General features: G+C 45.9%; 1 protein-coding gene across 1 annotated transcript in view; it reads left to right on the plus strand.

The window, feature by feature from the left end:
* The window catches only part of SLC9A8 (solute carrier family 9 member A8), a 116,823-nt gene extending 100,045 nt beyond the window's left edge, over positions 1-16,778 (plus strand). Inside the window, exons 14-15 of the mRNA XM_068264346.1 lie at positions 3,014-3,160; positions 13,241-16,778. Of these exons, the coding sequence (XP_068120447.1) occupies positions 3,014-3,160; positions 13,241-13,348 (255 nt within the window). The 3' untranslated portion in view covers positions 13,349-16,778. The remainder of the gene's footprint in view (positions 1-3,013; positions 3,161-13,240) is intronic.
* Positions 16,779-20,606: the final 3,828 nt, after the last annotated feature.

Raw genomic sequence — 20,606 nt, forward strand, 5'->3', positions numbered from 1 at the left:
TGTGTGGCCAGTGCAAGGACTGTGAATCTTGTTAAAGTTGAGGGACGCATGGATTGCACACAGTATCAGCAGATTCTGGAGACCAATGTCCAGGAATCAGTGACAAAGCTGAAGCTGCGCCAGGGCTGGATCTTTCAACAAGACAACAACCCTAAACACTGCTCAAAATCCACTAAGGCATTCATGCAGAGGAACAAGTACAATGTTCTGGAATGGCCATCTCATTCTACAGACATGCATATAATTGAAAATCTGTGGTGTGAGTTAGAGAGATGTCCATGCTCGGAAGCCATCAAACCTGAATGAACTAGAGATGTTTTGTAAAGAGGAATGGTCCAAAATACCTTTAACTAGAATCCAGATTGGAAGCTACAGGAAGGCTGAAATTTCTGCAAATGGAGGATCTACTAAATATTGATTTCATTTCTTTTTTGTGGTGCCCAAAGTTATGCACCTGCCTAATTTTGTTTAAACGATTATTGCACACTTTCTGTAAATCCAATAAACTTCATTTCACTTCTCAAATATCACTGTGTGTGTCTCCTATAAGATATATTTAACTGACAGTTTATATCCTAACAACCAACGATTTATTCAGGAAAATCATGAAGATTAACAAGGTTGCCCAAACTTTCGCATCCCACAGTAGATGAGATGGGCAGCAGGGAGGAAAGGTGGATGAGATTGGCAGCAGAGGTCAGTAGGGATTGGCAGAGAGGGGCTGCATCAGAGGAGCGGGAGGAGAGGTGGATGAGGCGGGCAGCAAAAGTCAGTAGGGATTAGCAGAGAGGAGCAGCATCAGAGGAGCGGGAGGAGAGGTGGATGAGACAGGCAGCAGAGGTCAATAGGGATTGCCAGAGAGGGGTAGCATCAGAGGAGCAGGAGGAGAGGTGAATGAGGCAGGCAGCAGAGGTCAGTAGGGATAGGCAGAGAGGGGCAGCATCAGAGGAGCAGGAGGAGAGGTGAATGAGGCGGGCAGAAGAGGTCAGTAGGGATTGGCAGAGAGGAGCAGCATCAGAGGAGAGGTGGATGAGGCGGGCAGCAGAGGTCAGTAGGGATTGGCAGAGAGGAGCAGCATCAGAGGAGCAGGAGGAGCGGTGGATGAGGCAGGCAGCAGAGGTCAGTAGGGATTGGCAGATAGGAGCAGCATCAGAGGTGCAGGAGGAGAGGTGGATTAGACAGGAAGCAGCTCCATTATTCTGAATCCTTCCCTATAAACCAATGCTGAGCTGCTGTGTCGTGCAGGTGCCACACGTGGATCACACAGCTGCTCCATAGCTCTGAATCCTTCCCTATAAACCAATGCTGAGCTGCTGTGTCGTGCAGGTGCCACACGTGGATCACACAGCTGCTCCATAGCTCTGAATCCTTCCCTATCAACCAATGCTGAGCTGCTGTGTCGTGCAGGTGCCACACGTGGATCACACAGCAGCTCCATAGCTGAATCCTTCCCTATAAACCAATGCTGAGCTGCTGTGTCGTGCAGGTGCCACACGTGGATGACACAGCAGCTCCATAGCTCTGAATCCTTCTCTATAAACCAATGCTGAGCTGCTGTGTCGTGCAGGTGCCACACGTGGATGACACAGCAGCTCCATAGCTCTGAATCCTTCCCTATAAACCAATGCTGAGCTGCTGTGTCGTGCCGGTGCCACAGGTGGATCACACAGAAGTTCCATAGCTCTGAATCGTTCCCTATAAACCAATGCTGAGCTGCTGTGTCGTGCAGGTGCCACACGTGGATCACACAGCAGCTCCATAGCTCTGAATCCTTCCCTATAAACCAATGCTGAGCTACTGTGTCGTGCAGGTGCCACACGTGGACCACACAGCAGCTCCATAGCTCTGAATCCTTCCCTATAAACCAATGCTGAGCTACTGTGTCGTGCAGGTGCCACACGTGGACCACACAGCAGCTCCATAGCTCTGACTCCTTCCCTATAAACCAATGCTGAGCTGCTGTGTCGTGCAGGTGCCACACGTGGATCACACAGCAGCTCCATAGCTAAATCCATACCTATAAACCAATGCTGAGCTGCTGTGTCGTGCAGGTGCCACACGTGGATCACACAGCAGCTCCATAGCTCTGAATCCTTCCCTATCAACTAATGCTGTGCTGCTGTGTCGTGCAGGTGCCACACGTGGATCACACAGCAGCTCCATAGCTAAATCCATACCTATAAACCAATGCTGAGCTGCTGTGTCGTGCAGGTGCCACACGTGGATCACACAGCAGCTCCATAGCTCTGAATCCTTCCCTATAAACCAATGCTGAGCTGCTGTGTCGTGCAGGTGCCACACGTGGACCACAGCCGCTCCATAGCTCTGGATCCTTCCCTATAAACCAATGCTGAGCTGCTGTGTCGTGCAGGTGCCACACGTGGATCACACAGCAGCTCCATAGCTCTGAATCCATCCCTATAAACCAATGCTGAGCTGCTGTGTCGTGCAGGTGCCACACGTGGATCACACAGCAGCTCCATAGCTGAATCCTTCCCTATAAACCAATGCTGAGCTGCTGTGTCGTGCAGGTGCCACACGTGGATCACACAGCAGCTCCATAGCTCTGACTCCTTCCCTATAAACCCATGCTGAGCTGCTGTGTCGTGCAGGTGCCACAGGTGGATCACACAGCAGCTCCATAGCTCTGAATCCTTCCCTATAAACCAATGCTGAGCTGCTGTGTCGTGCAGGTGCCACACGTGGATCACACAGCAGCTCCATAGCTCTGAATCCTTCCCTATAAACCAATGCTGAGCTGCTGTGTCGTGCAGGTGCCACACGTGGACCACAGCCGCTCCATAGCTCTGGATCCTTCCCTATAAACCAATGCTGAGCTGCTGTGTCGTGCAGGTGCCACACGTGGATCACACAGCAGCTCCATAGCTCTGAATCCTTCCCTATAAACCAATGCTGAGCTGCTGTGTCGTGCAGGTGCCACACGTGGATCACACAGCAGCTCCATAGCTCTGAATCCTTCCCTGGAATAGTATTCTCTTCTCTCTTCTTTCAGGGCAATACGGTGGAGTCTGAGCACCTGTCAGAGCTCACGGAGGAGGAGTATGAGGCTCATTACATCAAGCCACACAACCTGAAGGGCTTCATGTGGCTGGACGCCAAATACCTCAACCCTTTCTTCACACGGAGGCTGACACAAGAGGTGACACAGCTGTTCTATGTTCCATTATTATTACCACAACCATGGGGTGGTCTTTCCCTCCGCTAGAATGATGGTTCCCTCCACAGTCAGTAGTGCTTGAAAGGTTGGGAACCTTTTAAAATTCCTCCCTCTTTTTATTTGAATGTGACCTAAAAACGTCCTGAAAGCAGATATGGAAAACTTAAAAAAATTCAACAAAAATCATATTAGGTCATGTATCGAAAAAGAAAAGATCCAATAACCTATCTTCATGTGACCAAAGTAAAGCCCGGTACACACGCCGAAACGTGTCGCCTGGTGGGGTTCAGGACCTGATACCTCGGGTGATATTGTAGAGCTTATACCTCTGGTGACAATTCAGGACCTGTTACCTGGGGTGACAATGCAGGACCTGTTACCTGGGGTAACAATGCAGGACCTGTTACCTCTGGTAACAATGCAGGACCTGTTACCTCTGGTAAGAATGCAGAACCTGTTACCTCTGGTGACAATGCAGGACCTGTTACCTCTGGTGACAATGCAGGACCTGTTACCTCTGGTGACAATGCAGGACCTGTTACCTCTGGTGACAATGCAGGACCTGTTACCTCTGGTGACAATGCAGAACCTGTTACCTCTGGTGACAATGCCTGACCTGTTACCTCTGGTAACAATGCAGGACCTGTTACCTCTGGTGACAATGCAGGACCTGTTACCTCTGGTGACAATGCAGGACCTGTTACCTCTGGTGACAATGCAGGACCTGTTACCTCTGGTGACAATGCAGGACCTGTTACCTCTGGTGACAATGCAGGACCTGTTACCTGGGGTGACAATGCAGGACCTGTTACCTGGGGTGACAATGCAGGACCTGTTACCTGGGGTGACAATGCAGGACCTGTTACCTGGGGTGACAATGCAGGACCTGTTACCTGGGGTGACAATGCAGGACCTGTTACCTCTGGTGACAATGCAGGACCTGATACCTCGGGTGATATTGCAGAGCTTACACCTCTGGTGACAATGCAGTACCTGTTACCTCTGGTGACAATGCAGGACCTGTTACCTGGGGTGACAATGCAGGACCTGTTACCTGGGGTGACAATGCAGGACCTGTTACCTGGGGTGACAATGCAGGACCTGTTACCTGGGGTGACAATGCAGGACCTGTTACCTGGGGTGACAATGCAGGACCTGTTACCTGCGGTGACAATGCAGGACCTGTTACCTGGGGTGACAATGCAGGACCTGTTACCTGGGGTGACAATGCAGGACCTGTTACCTCGGGTGACAATGCAGGACCTTTTACCTTGGGTGACAATGCAGGACCTGTTACCTCGGGTGACAATGCAGGACCTGTTACCTCGGGTGACAATGCAGGACCTGTTACCTCAGGTGACATTACAGACCCCTGCAGGCAAGCCATTTGTGCTGTTCTGTGTGGCAGCGGAGGGCCAGCAGAGTGGCGCAGTAGTGATATCATGTGATGGGCGCGGTGAGTGGGGAGAACAATTCTTCCGGATGAAGCATTCCGCCGGGCTGATTTCTGGTCGAGGAGGCTGCTTGCACACACTAGATTTTTTGCGGAGGTGGTTGTTATTGGCCAGGTTTTCGGGAATTCGTGATTGGTGCTCTCAGTGTTTAGTGTGTTTGTCTCTCTCATCTATACATGTAGCACCAAGCCTATATGACACCTTGTAGACCACACATAGGGCAGCCTCCTTACCTTGCTGCAAGTAAGGCTTCCGCTCCCTCTCTGGTACACTTGGTTTGGGGGGCCCAGATGCTTCCACAAGAACTTCCTCAACCCTCTCTTCAGTAACTTTACTAAGAAGAACAGGGGGGTAATGATTGCACTTCATGCTCGATTACCCTCAGAGACTGTATAGACCTCATTGTCCTGGATCCCCAAGGACGTTTTCTAATTTTATTCTGCACGATAAGGAGCACACAGTTTACGTTGGTATGTAATTAAGCCCCTAACACAGCACAGATCGCCTTTCTCAAAAAAAGCCCTAAAGAAAATCCAGGAGGTCCAAAAAGGTCATCTGATCATAGGAGGAAACCTAAATGCATCAATAACCTCACTCTTAGATTCCACTTATAGAAGATCACACATAATCATGTCTCTCCAGTCCTTGACCCATACGGAAAGTTTATACGATCCGTGGTGGGCAATTCACAGCAACGAACAAGACTTTACTTTGCTCTTCCAAGTCCATAAATCCCACAGTAGCATTGACTTCTTTCTAGTCACCAGCCACACTTTTCAATATGTCTCCAAAGCCATAATTAGACCCAGGTACTGGTCAGACCACTCTCCCATAATTATGGCCAACCCCTCCACACCAATGACGTCCAAATCTTGCAAGCTTAACAACCACATTCTATCACCGGTCCGGAGTCAAACCTTCTCCACCTTAGACAAGACCTCTGTTCTGTATTACTTCATAGGTATGACTGGATGGTATAACAATCCAAAGCTTACTTTTTTCCCCATAACAAAGCAGCTAAACTTTATGCACAAAAAAAAAACAAAAAACAAGAGATCAAAAACAATAATCCAAAAAGTTATCCACCCACTTCTCAAAAACACACTACAAACCCCAAAGATATAGTAGGCGCCTTTAGCGACTGCTATTAGTCTCTATAAAATCTATCTAAAGACCCAAATACATACCAACCCTCTACGCAAACTATAGAGAGCTTTGTAGCGCCCCTATCCCTCTTAAGTATATCAGGAACTCACCTGACCCAACTTAAAGGGACTCCGAGCACTTCTCATGGGTATGCCTTTAAGGCTCTGACCAGTACTGCAAAGTACTTAAAGTGAACCTTAAGTCACCTGAAATGAAATGAGTTTTACTCACCTAGGGCTTCCCTCAGCCCCCTGCAGCCAATTGGTGCCCTCGCCGTGTCTCGGAGATCCTCCCGTCCTCGCCGGCGACCATTTTCGTCACCGGCCGGCAGGCATGGGAACGCGAGTGATTCTTCTCGTTCCCAGCCAAAATATCGCCCCCTATGCTGCTATTGCGGCCAGGAGGTGAGGGCACCGATCGGCTGCAGGGGGCTGAGGGAAGCCCCAGTTGAGTAAAACTCATTTTTTTTCAGGTGACTTAAGTGCCTCTTTAAAGATGCATACCTTTCTGTAGCCTGTGCTCTCCTCTTTCATTTGATGCCTGAATCGCCGTTCTACACCAAATAGTTTTCTTTCGATTTCAGTTTAAAAATCGCAGCTGCCATCTTGGTTATTTTATAACTTCTGTTAGAGAAGTGCATCACTGAATGAAGCAGGAAGAGGAAGTGACACGCATGGCCATTGCAAGAGGCCCCCTCCAGAGGGGTAATAGCACGACTTTGTTGGAAGTCATCTGTCTTAAAGGCATACTCGGAGTCCCTTTAAAGAGTAGCTGTTAGCCATACTGTCTCAGAAAAAAAGCATATATATAAGTTGATAAATACTTGCTCTACTTACATAGCGTGTATTGTACTGTCCACGTTTTGATTTTAGTGATTTTTCTAATCCTTCTTAGAATTCTCCATTTTAACTATCTATCTTGAAGCCAATCTTGATGTAATTTCCTCCTTTATTCTCCTCTGCCTGATTGTGTATGCATTGCCCGCCCTCCTCCCAGTCTTTAGGCACTCCCACCAAGCTCAGCAATAGAAAGTGCATTATCTCAGCATGAGAAATATTGGCCAATTAGAGAGGAACAGAGGTGTGGGAGGGGGAAAAACAGGGGGGAAAGAGTCTTTAGCCAATCGGGCTGCATTAGTTAGGTCTGAGGGGAAAGTAAAAACGCAAAAAAGACAACCCGCATGCTCTGCAGCTTCCTTTGTGCGGCAATGTACCAAATAAGAGTCAGGTAAACTGGGGAATAATCATTTATCAACAAGAAAAGTAAGTTATGTTTAACTTTTGGATCGTCTGGTTAACATCCTTATTACTTGTTTACCAGATTAAAATAAGGAATTGATTTTTGATTTTATGGTCGACAGTTACACTTTAACTCTCTTATCACAACTGAAGAGATATTAACAGTACTTAAGCATCTCAAAAACAACAAGGCTCTCCAGGACCTGATGGTTACGAGTTTTATAAAACCTTCAGCACACTACTGGCTCCAAGGCTGACGACATTGTGCAATGATATTATGTTAACTGGTAAGACCCCAGAAAGTTTTTTTTAGCTGCTAATATATCAGTGATCCACAAGGTGTGTAAGAGTCCTTCCTGTACGTCTAATTATAGACCTACCGTATATCCCTCCTTAATGGAGATACGAAAATTTACGCCAAAATTCTTGCAAATAGGCTAATCAATATATATTACCAGGTATCATTGAGCTGGACCAGGTGGTGTTCTCTAAAGGCTGTGAGGCCACAGATATACAAGACTTTTAATCTTATGTCTTACGCTGAGATCACAAAGATGCCTTCTCTGTATCTAACCTTAGGTGCAGAGAAGGCGTTTGACAGAGTACACAGGGGGGGTTGAAACAAGTGGTAACCTAGTTTGGCATCACAAGTCCGTACTCGCAAACCATAATGGCACTTTATAGCACGCCATACGCAGCTGTCTCCCACGCTGGCATCACATCCAAACTGTTCCAAATATCTAACGGTACCCACCAGGCTTGCCCACTCTTTCCATTTTTTTTTTTAAAAAAATTTGTACTTATCATGGAAACCCTGGCAGAGACCATTCGATCCAACCCTAACATCTTAGGACTTCAAATTGGTAACCATCACCACAAAGTAGATTTATTTGCGGACAATGTAATTTTGACACTCACTGATCCTCTACAATCCCTAAAGCATGCACAATATTCCCTCACCAATTTCTCCAAAGCCTCCTTCTACAGAGTCAATGGGAGTAAATCTCTAATGATGAGCAAACACTTAGAGCAAACAATTATTCAAGAAATATCCCAACTCTTCCCATTTCCCCAGACTAAAACCTCCCTTACCTATCTTGATATACAATTACCCAAAATCATGGTTTATCTCTATAATACTAACTACATGCCCCTTCTAAAACTAGTAGCTTCCGATGCAGCCAATATTCAGAAGGTTGAGCTCTCTACCACAGGCAGAGCTGCAGCTTTTAAAATCCTGATGCTACCTAAAGTATATGTGTTCCGAACAATATAAACCCCGGTTCCTAAGAAAGGTTTCTTAGATCTCTACAAAATCTAAATGTTTCTGGAAAGGAAAAACCCACAGTCTCTTGTCAAACAAGAACAATACTTAAAGAGACACTGAAGCGAAAAAAAAAATTATGATATTATGATTTGTATGTGTAGTACAGCTAAGAAAAAAAACATTAAGATCAGATACATCAGTCTAATTGTTTCCAGTGCAGGAAGAGTTGAGAAACTCCAGTTGTTATCTCTATGCAAAAAAGCTATTAAGCTCTCCGACCAACTTGGTCATGGAGAGGGCTGTTATCTGACTTTTATTATCTCAACTGTAATTGAACTGTTTACTTTTCCTCTAGCAGAGGAGAGTTTATTACTTCACAGACTGCTCTGAAAGACTCATTTTGAATGCTGAGTGTTGTGTAATCTGGACATATTATAGAGTGATGCAATGTTAGAAAAAACACTATATACCTGAAAATAAAAATATGAGAATATTTTCTTTGCTGCTAATCTTCTAGTAATTATTCATAGTACACAACCAATTCATTATATCATATATTTTTTTTCGCTTCAGTGTCTCTTTAAGGCTAGAGGTGGCTTCAGCTTCCCATGGTTACATACCTACTATCATGCATGCATCTTTACACATTGCTCAACAATGGTGGACACCACCAGAGCAGAAATTATGAGCGGATGTTGAAAGAGACATACGGTAATGGGAACCGACCTCAAGCTCTTACTCTCGTCCTACCTCATAAATAAATCAGCCCCAATGCCACAGTTGCCCTTCCCTACGAGCCACCCTAAATTCCTGGAAATATGCACTCTATCGATCTTTCTCACTCATAAGGTAAAGGCGTTAAAATCCGCATCCTCACCCTTCGAGGTCCATCTCCCAACCTATCTCTGAACTCCTGGATCAAGAAAGGAATCCTTTATATCACTTGTTTACAACAACTCCATAAAGTCTTTCCCAAGTTTAGCGCTTCAATTTTAGCTTTCCCCTTCTGACATCTATATATACATGAGACTTTCCCAAAATCATTAAAAGCACCAAATTCAAAATCTTATACCTTCTAAGCTCCCTCTATGCTCACTTAACCACTACAATTGCCTTGAAAAAGAAACAATATCACTGTGGTATGAATATGTAGCTACTTCTAAAACTCTTAATCTTAATACTTACCTGAACAAATGACCCAGAGACCTACAAATAACTATCACCCACTACGACCCACAAAGGCTTCACAGCTAATCACTAAACACTCTTCATGCTTGGCTAATTGGGAAACCTAACAAAAATGATTTCTGCTTTGGTACTTCACTCCATATAGACTCTCCCTCTTCTTCACAACTAGTAACCCAAACTGTTGGAGGTGCCACAGATCACCTGATGACCTAAAACATATTTTCTGGGACTGCTTGGAAATCCTTAAACTCTGGTCATCCCTTGGAGAACTGATTGTAAAAATCACAAATACTTCTGAGCACCTCACTCCTGAACTTGCTCTTATTCATATTGGGGTTGAAAAATTGCCTTACCAACATCCAAAAATTATCTCACACCTATTCTGCTTGTTAAGACAATCTATAGTGCAGAATCGGGTGACAGCTGTCAGCACCCCCATTCCATAGAATTGGGGAGCACCCCCTGTCACAGACTGCAAGGCCGGTCTGCGGACGGGGTCAATCGATCAGAGTCAGGAATCCTCTCACTGTCATTTTGCTCATCATGAAGTGTAACCTGACTTATGCAATTAGATGAACTGACTAGCGGATGGGCGTTGAGACGCCAAAGGATTCACCACACACATACAGTTCAAAGATCTGCCACCAAGCGGGTTACACAGCCAGCTACTGTAATTATGCTAATACTTCGAGAACGCTCTGTTAACCCTTTGCAGTATGCAGGAATCTGGGTCAGATCTAAATATCTGAGCCGGATCCACGCATACGGGTTATAAATGTACATTTCTATTAAACACAGGGTAGCGGTTTCAGGAGAATAGGTACGATTGTAGATGTTCAGCAACAGGTCATAACCGCTAAATGATTTTTTTTTAAACGTTTAATAACAAAAATGCATTACATACATTTATATACACTAATTAACATATACACACAAAGCTTAAAAATAAAAGGGATAAAATCAGAAAGTTCTTACTTTAGTTACGGCTGAGCAGTCCATTTGGAGAATGAAGAAAAAGAGTCCAGTTTAAATGAGCCTTAAGAGTCATTGGAAAAATGCATGCGTTCGGTCCTTCTGTGGAACGCATGCTCGAAGCTCTTCTTTAGCAGATGAAATGATGGACAAGGCAGGCCATTTGGGCCCCGGATTTATACAATCTTAGAATTGGGGCTGGATTACCTCCAAACTAGGTGGAGGGAAGGCGGGGTTATCTCCTGGCAGCAAGGTTGCCGCCCCCAGAACTCAGAGTAAAAGATGTAACATTAATCATCTGTGTGACTCCGCCCCAGATTGGTGCATCGCAAATCCGAGACTATATTCATAAGCGGCCTGCGACCCTGTATCAATTGAGGCTACACATGCCTATTCTATCGTGTTCGGTCTGCACAGGCTGAATAAAGCAGTTTCCCGACTGACCCCTGACAGTTGGAGAACTGTAATTCGAGTGAATGATAGAACTGATTTAGGGGGTATCAGAAAATGTATTTTTTTGTCTTTCTGTGACAAGCCTATTTTGAATTACAAATACATTAAAGTTCTCTTTGTTTGATTGTACGATTTTGGAGGGGATCTCTTATCTCTGCCAGTTTGATCTGGCTTTTGGGAGAGGGGCTGTGGCAGCAAATTGTTCTCCGCAGGAGGTCGAGCCACGTGTGAAATTCCTCTCCGTACTATCAGGACACTGGGGGAAGTGGGTGAGGGGTTTTTGCTTTCATTGGGAAGAGAGCAAAAGGAAAGACATTTGTTTTAATCTACACAGGACTGACAGTAATGGGGCTGGACCATTACGCAAGTCGTTGGCGATTATGCACGACTTTCTGTAATGTTCATCACACCCCCATTCCATATCTCACACCTATTCTGCTTGTTAACCACCCTGGCGTTCTATTAAGATCGCCAGGGCAGCTGCATGAGGGTTTTTTTTAAATAAAAAAAAAAATATTTCATGCAGCCAACTGAAAGTTGGCTGCATGAAAGCCCACTAGATGGCGCTCCGGAGGCGTTCTTCTGATCGTCTCCGGCGCCCGGAATAAACAAGGAAGGCCGCAATGAGCGGCCTTCCTTGTTTTGCTTAGATCGTCGCCATAGCGACGAGCGGAGTGACGTCATGGACGTCAGCCGACGTCCTGACGTCTGCCGCCTCCGATCCAGCCCTTAGCGCTGGCCGGAACTATTTGTTCCGGCTGCGCAGGGCTCAGGCGGCTGGGGGGACCCTCTTTCGCCGCTGCTCGCGGCGGATCGCCGCAGAGCGGCGGCGATCGGGCAGCACACGCGGCTGGCAAAGTGCCGGCTGCGTGTGCTGCTCTTTATTTCATGTAAATCGGCCCAGCAGGGCCTGAGCGGCACCCTCTGGCGGTAATGGACGAGCTGAGCTCGTCCATACCGCTAAGGTGGTTAAGACAGTCTATAGTGTAGAATTGGGGAGTACCCCATTCCATAGTATAATGACCATTACCTTTAGTAATTTAAAACTTGAAAGGCGATTCTGAAAATCGACCCACCTCTCTTCCTTGCTACTCCACTTACCTACACTAGCTCCAGACCCATATGGGATTACTCTAACACCATAAATGACTGAACTTCATCTATACTTGTATTCTATATGTGGACCGTTTGGAGAACAAATGCTATGATCTCAGTTGGTATGCCTGAATGTCTTATTACTTTATCTGTTCACTTTTTGTTTGTTACACTGTTCACCCTATTTTGTCAAATTGTTGGGGTCCTTCATTTCAACAGTGTCCACGTGTTGTTTCAGTTCTTGTGCATAAACTGTTTAACTTTCTATACGGAGGCAAGAAGAACTTTATTTAAGATCCTAAACCACCTACTACCACCAAGTCTTGTGGGCCTTTTAATCAATGCTTTGATAGCTAAATTCTCACAGTGACCACCCAGGACCCCATTATCCCTCTAACAGGTGCCTGCCTTGGGTAGTCTGCTTTGCCCCCACATCAGATACAGTCGTTCGAAGTGACACAATTTGGTTCCTGGACAGGTTCATAATCTGCCTTCCCATCATACTAGCCACAGTGGGAGCGCATTACGTTCAAGCAGCTCCTCATCTCAGTTTTTAAGAATATGCTGATAGGAAGTAATACTCTCTTATTATAAGAAGTCACTGTCCCTAACCTTTCCCCGTTGCCAGATCTCAACTGAGTTTACTTCTTCCTCCTCATTAAAGCAACTGATTGATTATTCCGTTATATCCTACTGCTAATGTTCATTATTATGTTTTATGCAACTTCATTTTTCAATAAAAACAAATTACAATAAAAAATAAAATAAAAATGAAGGTATGTGTTGGCCTACCTTCATGGAGACCGCTCAAGTATTAACTCAAAAAGGATGTTATTCTCATTTTTTGTTTTTCTTAACATCTTAGTAAGGGGGCTTTTAGGACCATTGTAGTCCCTTACACACTCCAATGAGTTCTGGGTCACCATGAGCTTGCTGGTTAGTCTGTACCTCTCAGCACAGAGGACAATGCGTTTCATGGATAGGAGCTTCACTACTCTATCCGGCACTTTACTGACCTCATGAAACCCTCTGAGCCTCGAAACGCGTATTTGTCTGCAATTCAGCATTGCACTGTTACTGTTGGTAGAGAATAAGGATTCCACTGTGTCCCAAATATCTCCCAGTCATTTCTGTTGGACCATAAGCAGCCAGGAGAGGTTGGGCAGCCATGGGTGTTGCTGTACCACTACAACTCTTTGTCCAAGTGTGCAAGCTGTGTTTAATTCACCATTATTTGTCTTTTGTTTAGGATCTTCATCATGGCCGCATCCAGATGAAAACTCTGACCAACAAATGGTATGAGGAGGTTCGCCAGGGCCCCTCTGGCTCAGAAGATGATGAGCAGGAACTGTTATAGCCAGTCACAATTCCTGCTCTGTGCTCCACAAGCGCACATATACAGTGCAGAGCTGTGCCAACGGAGAAGTGCCCATTGTGAAAAGGTTCCCCCAAAGATGGCTCCTCCTGCTTAAGGGTCACTCTGCAGATGCTGTCTTCACTTAGCAAGATCCTTTTCAGAACATCCCTTTTGTGAATGTTTTCCCTGCAGGAAGTTCAGTGATTGGCTCTCCTGTGGAGTTGTACCTCCTAGATTGTGCTTCCAGAGGTGGATTTGAGTGTCACTCTGGAGGTGAATTCCCTTGGTGATAGCACATACCTCCGGTGATGTCCCCTTACCCTTCTCATTCTATCACTGGTTTCTCCTGTGGAACTTCTCCCTTTATTTGTATGTACCACCAGGGCCGGATTTGTGGGCAGGCATTAGAGGCCCAGGACTAGGGCGGAGCCAAGGTAGGGGCGGGTTAAGAAACTGGCTGCAGTGTCCCAATGGCCGCCCAGTCACTTTGCAGCCGCCTGCTCCTTTCCTCTGCACACAAAAGCATCTCTGTGTGTGCAGGCTGCAGCTGCGGCGGACTGGGGGGCAGTCCCCTCTGCTCACCTCCTGAGCCCAGATGCATTCCGTCCGCGGCCGCCCGCCCTGCATTAAATTTGCAGATAGGCATTGTATGGCTAGCAGGCAGCGGGCGGCAGGCTGGAAGGGCAAGGGTCGCGCTCGCGCACAGATAGATGATGGGTGATCAGCTGCTCCTCGCCCACCTCTGCGCTGTAAACATGAGAGCTCGCAAGGATGGATTGTGTACATCAAAGTCAGCAGCCTATCTCGCAGCTCGGGGGGGGAGTGGCCACGCCCCCAAGCCACGCGATTGGCTGCTGACCGTGCTGTGCACAATCCAGCCTTGCCACCTCATTGGCTGCTGTTCGGCATGTGACACGTGGCGGCAGTGGGGGACAAATTTAACATCTCTCCCGGTGGCTGGGGAGTCGGGACTTATGGGCGGACAACAAGGCAGCGAAGATGGTAGGGGAGGCAGCCAGCATTGAGAAGCAGACACAGCCAGGCAGGAAACTGGCATCATGTTGCCTGGCTGCAGTTTCCCCTAACAGTTCCCGGGGGCTATATATCGCTGCTTATGCTGTGCAGATGAGCCACCAACCAGGCAGTGCCAGTGGTAAAAGAACAAAAGCTCCACACAGGTATTAACATATAAAAGTCCTTTCACCCTGACCTGTAACACAGTCAAGTTCGATAGCTTCAATATACTGGACCTAAGATAAGATGATTTGCTGTTTTTTGCTGTTGAATGTTTCTCATCTTACACTACCTGATTTATTGCCCATTCTTAGTCATTCCACTTGTGTAATGGCTCCTTCCCTCTTCCACATATTTCGCTTTTCTTCCCGTCACATTCTCCCTCCCTTGTTCTCTATTTCTGTTCTTTTTAGCTGCCCTCTTCCCCATCTTGTTCCCTTTCTCTTTTAATCTCCCATCCTGTGCTCTCCCCCTCTTTTTCTTCCTTCCCCTCTTGTCCCTTTCCTCTTTCTCTTTTATGCACTTTAACTGTCCTCACAAGAGCTCACAATCTAATCCCTATCGTAGTCTGTTACTATATTATTTTTAAACATTTATTCGGTGCTGATACCTGCAGCACTTTACAGAGTACATAGTCATGTCACTGACTGCCCTCAGTGGAGCTCGCAAATGGTGATGGAATATTGTGGGTGGTGAGGGGCGGTTTCTTGACTGCTGGCCTAGGGCGGTAAAAAGTACAAATCCGGCCCTGTGTACCACCTTCCCTTATTATCTCCCCACCCCTGTGACTGCTTTCCCATGAGGACTGTTCTGCTATACAGAGAAGATCCTTCTGCAGAGTTCTCCCATTGTGGATTATTTTTGGATCTTATGGCATAGCATTGTGATGTGACCAATATTGGACGTGCATCTCGCCCCATGCTGGACGTGCACCTCGCCCCATGCTGGACGTGCATCTCGCCCCATACTGAACGTGCGTCTCGCCCAATATTAATTGGAAGGATGTTATATTATGTTGGTAGTGAGGTACTCTCTCTCCTGTACTGGTCATCTCCCATGCTTAGCTACACATTGCTGATGAAGAGACCTAGGAGGACAGGTGGTAATACTGGTAGTGGAAGGATTTGGTGGTTTGTCTATCGGGATTATAAATGGCCACATACCTGTCATGTACAGCTCTGGTAAAAATTAAACTGCTGCTAAAAGAAGATGATTTTCTCAGGTTTTATAGGTGTGAGAATTGAACTGAACAGACTTTCCTGGCGTTTTCAAGCTTTTAAGAATGGTCAATGTTTCTCCTAATTTAATCTTGTTCTTTATAGCATCATTTTAAAGGAATTGAGAATACGTGAAAATAAGAGCAATGATACAGTGTTTGCAGAAGTAGTTAATCCGATAGAACAAGTACTCTGGTTACCCTCACACAAAATGGCAATAATGTTTTAGCAACGTTCAGAAATTGACCTGGATTTGCAGTCACAGATTTTGTGTGTCTGCCTGCTCTGCCCCGCCGGTTTCTCCCATTGCTGTCGGGTAACTTCCCATCACTCACCTTTGCTTGGTGATTTGTAATCATCTTTTTCTTCATGTCATTCCAGAGGTTTTCTATGGGGTTCAGATCTGGAGATTGTATACAGAAATAATCGGTACCAACATTACACTCCATTTAAAAAGGAGAAATTAATTGTCAATTTTTCAGGAAGCAGCTAAAAAAAGACAAATTCCAGATGTCCAATAAAATATATATTACAAGTTTCAGCGCTGGCCTCCCACAAACAGCCCAATTATAATGTACTGCTTGCAGATAAGATAAATATATACCTCAAAATAAAAGGCTCACCAGCTCACAACAACCCACATTATAAGGATGGTGTGTAGAGATCACCCCGATCTCCTAGCAACCGATTTGTCTCTACCACAGTCCTCCTTGTTGTCAAACTCGTGGTGGGTTTACTGGATTCGTTCCCCAACTGTAACACATATGTACATGGTTCCTCGCACGAGTGGTTCCTCTCATGAATGGTTTCTCGCACGAGTGGTTTCTCACACAAATGGTTCCTCGCATGAATGAATGAAAATTGTAGGGTAGAAGGATCTACATGGAACACAACTGAGTTTATAAAACACATATTATTATATAAAAGCTAAACGAGTAAATTAAGACTCAGTCAGGGACACGCATCACAGGGTGCCCCAAACTCTGTTTATATAATCCTGGGTAGGTAATCGAGGTATGTCCTCAGGGCTCATCCACTGCAGTAGCCTTGTGCCAGTAAAGCCAACGGGGGGGGGGGGGGAATCGAGGTACAGCCTCAGGGATTATCCCCTACTGTAGCCTTGTGCCAGTAAAGCCATCGGGGAGGGAATCGAGGTACAGCCTCAGGGCTCATCCACTGCAGTAGCCTTGTGCTAGTAAAGCCACCGGGGGGGGGGGGGGGGGGGATCGAGGTACAGCCTCAGGGATTATCCCCTACTGTAGCCTTGTGCCGGTAAAGCCACCGCGGAGGGAATCGAGGTACGGCCTCAGGAGTCACCCTTGTGCCAGTAAAGCCAGGATTGGACAGCTCTTTTCCTCAGAACCTTCCTGTTTGCCTGTTTTGGCACAGTCAGTGGATATTTTTACATTCTCAGCTTAGATGTGTGTTTTTTGCCATCTAACTGGTCACATTACAAGAGGAGAGTGTTGATTACAGCAGTTTTTTTTTTTGTTTTTTTTTTTTATTATTATTTCACTCATTAGGTAACATTAAAGAGGCTCTAATATATACTGTAGGGTTAGAATATATATATATATATATATATATATATATATATATATATATATATAATATATACATACATACACAGTGGGATGCGAAATTGTAGCCAAAGTTTGTTAATCGTCATGATTTTCTTGTATAAATCGTTGGTTGTTACGACAAAAAATGTCAGTTAAATATATCATATAGGGGACACACAGTGATATTTGAGAAGTGAAAGGAAGTTCATTGGATTTACAGAAAGTGTGCAATAATTGTTTAAGCAAAATTAGGCAGGTGCATACATTTGGGCACCACAAAAAAGAAATGAAATCAATATTTAGTAGATCCTCCTTTTGAAGAAATTACAGCCTCTAAACGCTTCCTGTAGGTTCCAATGAGAGTCTGGATTCCTGTTGAAGGTATTTTGGACCATTCCTCTTTACAAAACATCTCTAGTTCATTCAGGTTTGATGGCTTCCGAGCATGGACAGCTCTCTTTAACTCACACCACAAATTTTCAATTATATTCAGGTCTGGGGACTGAGATGGCCATTCCAGAACACTGTACTTGTTTCTCTGCATGAATGCCTTAGAGGATTTTGAGCAGTGTTTAGGGTCTTTGTCTTGTTGAAAGATCGAGCCCTGGCACAGCTTCAGCTTTGTCACCGATTCCTCTTGAAGCTCATCAAGAGAATGCCAAGAGTGTGCAAAGCAGTAATCAAAGCAAAAGGTGGCTACTTTGAAGAACCTAGAATATGATATATTCAGTTGTTTCACACTTGTTGGTTATGTACTATACTTCCACATGTGTTAATTCATAGTTTGGATGCCTTCAGTGTGAATCTACAATGTTCATAGTCATGAAAATAAAGAAAACTCTTTGAATGAGGTGTGTCCAAACTTTTGGTCTGTACTGTATATATCAGCACAGAATGGTTGCCATACTCCTAGAGAAGCTGATAATAGCTTGCAGCGCCCTCCTTTGCCCAGAGCTGTACATTACAGGGCTGCCATACACTGGATTGTCATGTTTACACATTATTCTGCTTATTTATGTGAAGATTACATTCTGATTGGCAATATGTATTTATTGGGGTTCTGGGAATTCATGATCAATGTTATTTAATGTTAAGAATGCCTCTAAACTGTAAATAATTTCAGATTTTTCTAAATTAAAATATTTTGCTGCTAAATACTGTCTGTCTGATCATTTTACAGTTGTTGCTAGACTACTGCCCACGGATATTGTACTGGCAGTTGTCCCCCACGCCCAAATGACCGCGCCGCCTTGTTTACATGTACACATGGAAAAGAGTATAGAAAAGAAGGGTTTAACCTCCTCAGCGGTATGGATGAATATATCCGTCCATCACCGCCGGAGGTCGCCGCTCAGGCCCTGCTGTGCCGATTTTTACAAAATAAAAAGCAGCACACGCAGCCGGCACTTTGCCAGCCGCGTGTGCTGCCTGATCGCCGCGAGCAGCGGCGAAAGAGGGTCCCCCCAGCCGCCCGAGCCCTGCGCAGCCGGAACAAAAGTTCCGGCCAGCGCTAAGGGCTGGATCGGAGGCGGCTGACGTCAGGCGTCGGCTGACGTCCATGACGTCACTCCGCTCGTCGCTCATTGCAGCCTTCCTTGTTTATTCTGGGCGCCGGAGGCGATCGGAAGAACGCCTCCGGAGCGCCCTCTAGTGGGCTTTCATGCAGCCAACTTTCAGTTGGCTGCATGAAACAGTTTTTTTTTTATTTAAAAAAAACCCTCCCGCAGCCTCCCTGGCGATCTTAATAGAACGCCAGGGAGGTTAAAGGCTGGAAACTGATAGTTGTTTCTGGATGGTGCAGGTAAATGGTACAGGGTATATAATATGTATGAATGATGAAGGTAAATACAATCTATTGTGTGTCCACGAAAGCGAGGCTTTTACTCTATATTTCCAGATGATCAAAATATAACCTCTACCCTGAAAATAAGCCCTACCCCAAAAATAAGCGCTACCCTGAAAATAAGCCCCTTATCCTGAAAGAAGCCCGACCTGAAAATAACGCCCCTGATGAGTCACGCGGAGTGACGAAACGTGTCAGGTGGAGCCTATCGGAGTGTCAGGAAGTGCTGGAACCGAGGGGAAACTAGCGGCGGTGGCGTGGTCCTTTCAACGAGCCTGACCGGGAGGCACGGGGGAGAGCCCTTTCACAAACTCTAAGCGCTGTTTACCCCAACTCAGCTGTGAGTGCATTTTATAATAAAAGGTTACTTTTTATATATGGAGCTGTACTATGCGAGTTTTATCATTTCATGAGATACATTGAATACTGTGAGCCAACGAGAGCCCGACCAGAAGGAAGCAAGCAAGCAGCAGGAGCACAGGCGGTGGAGGATATATCGCACAAGCGACATATGACCAGTCTAGCAGTGGTCAACTGGACGGGGTGAGTGTGATACCATCTGAGATGTATTGTTGATGTACTCTGAATAGAGTGTGACCCTGTGATGTGGAGCGCTGCCCATTATACTCTGACTGTGATCTAGGTGAAGCTGACACCTTTATTGGAGCGCATACACCTTTTTGAGAGACTGTCCACACAACAGCAACTGCGTGATTGTACCCGCAGATTGCACAGGGATTTTTAAAACAAATAATATAAGTTTATATTTACTATTGTTGTAGTGATCATCCAACTGTAGCGCTTATCCCTAGAATTTATACTACCTGAAAATAAGCACTACCCTACAATAAGCTCTACCCTGAAAATAAACCCTATCTTGAAAATAAGCCCTACCCCGAAAATGAGTCCTGTGCCAAAATTAAGCCCTACCCTAAAAATTAGCCCTACGGGGGGCGTAGCCAGCCATGGAGGTGTGAAGACATACCGATCTCCAGCTCTCCCTTACGATTAATCTGCCAGAATCCTGCTGTCCAAACTAGCTAAACAGCCCTCAGTTTGGTCTCCGGCTGAGGAGACCATCGGGGAGCGAGGGAATGGCTGCAAGGAGCAACCAGAAAGCGGCCGGGCCGGTTGAAAAACTTGTGCGGTTTGCCCGCACTACAGGCCAAGATGGCGCTGGTGCCTCTGCAGCCGCGCATGTCGGAGTGGCGCAGAGGGAGGAATCCTCTCCGGGGACAAGCTCCTCTCCACCGTCATCAGGGGCAACGGGGAGCCCCTCCGGTAAGGCTCTGATTGCCTCTACCCCCCTGCCTAAAAGAGATAAGCCCAAAGGGAAGAAAGCGCAGCAGGAGGGGGGAGAGAGGGAAGAAGGAGGCTATAGAGTTGTGTCACAGGCCGCAGTGGGATCTCCCAGCACTGGCTTTAGCATGCCACATGTTGCTTATAACAGCTATCCATGCTCTCAGATGGACCCCCAATCCCCAAAGTCACCTTCCACTAATATAGGGAAACACAGAGGGAACTCGGTAGCTTCTGAGAGCAAAGTTTTAACTGACACTGCAATGGAGGAAGGAATGATAGCTGTAGATGAGCCCTCCAGAGCTGAAATTATGGAGGCCATA

The sequence above is a fragment of the Hyperolius riggenbachi genome, chromosome 12 (genome assembly GCF_040937935.1).
Source record: "Hyperolius riggenbachi isolate aHypRig1 chromosome 12, aHypRig1.pri, whole genome shotgun sequence".
Lineage (NCBI taxonomy): Eukaryota > Metazoa > Chordata > Amphibia > Anura > Hyperoliidae > Hyperolius > Hyperolius riggenbachi.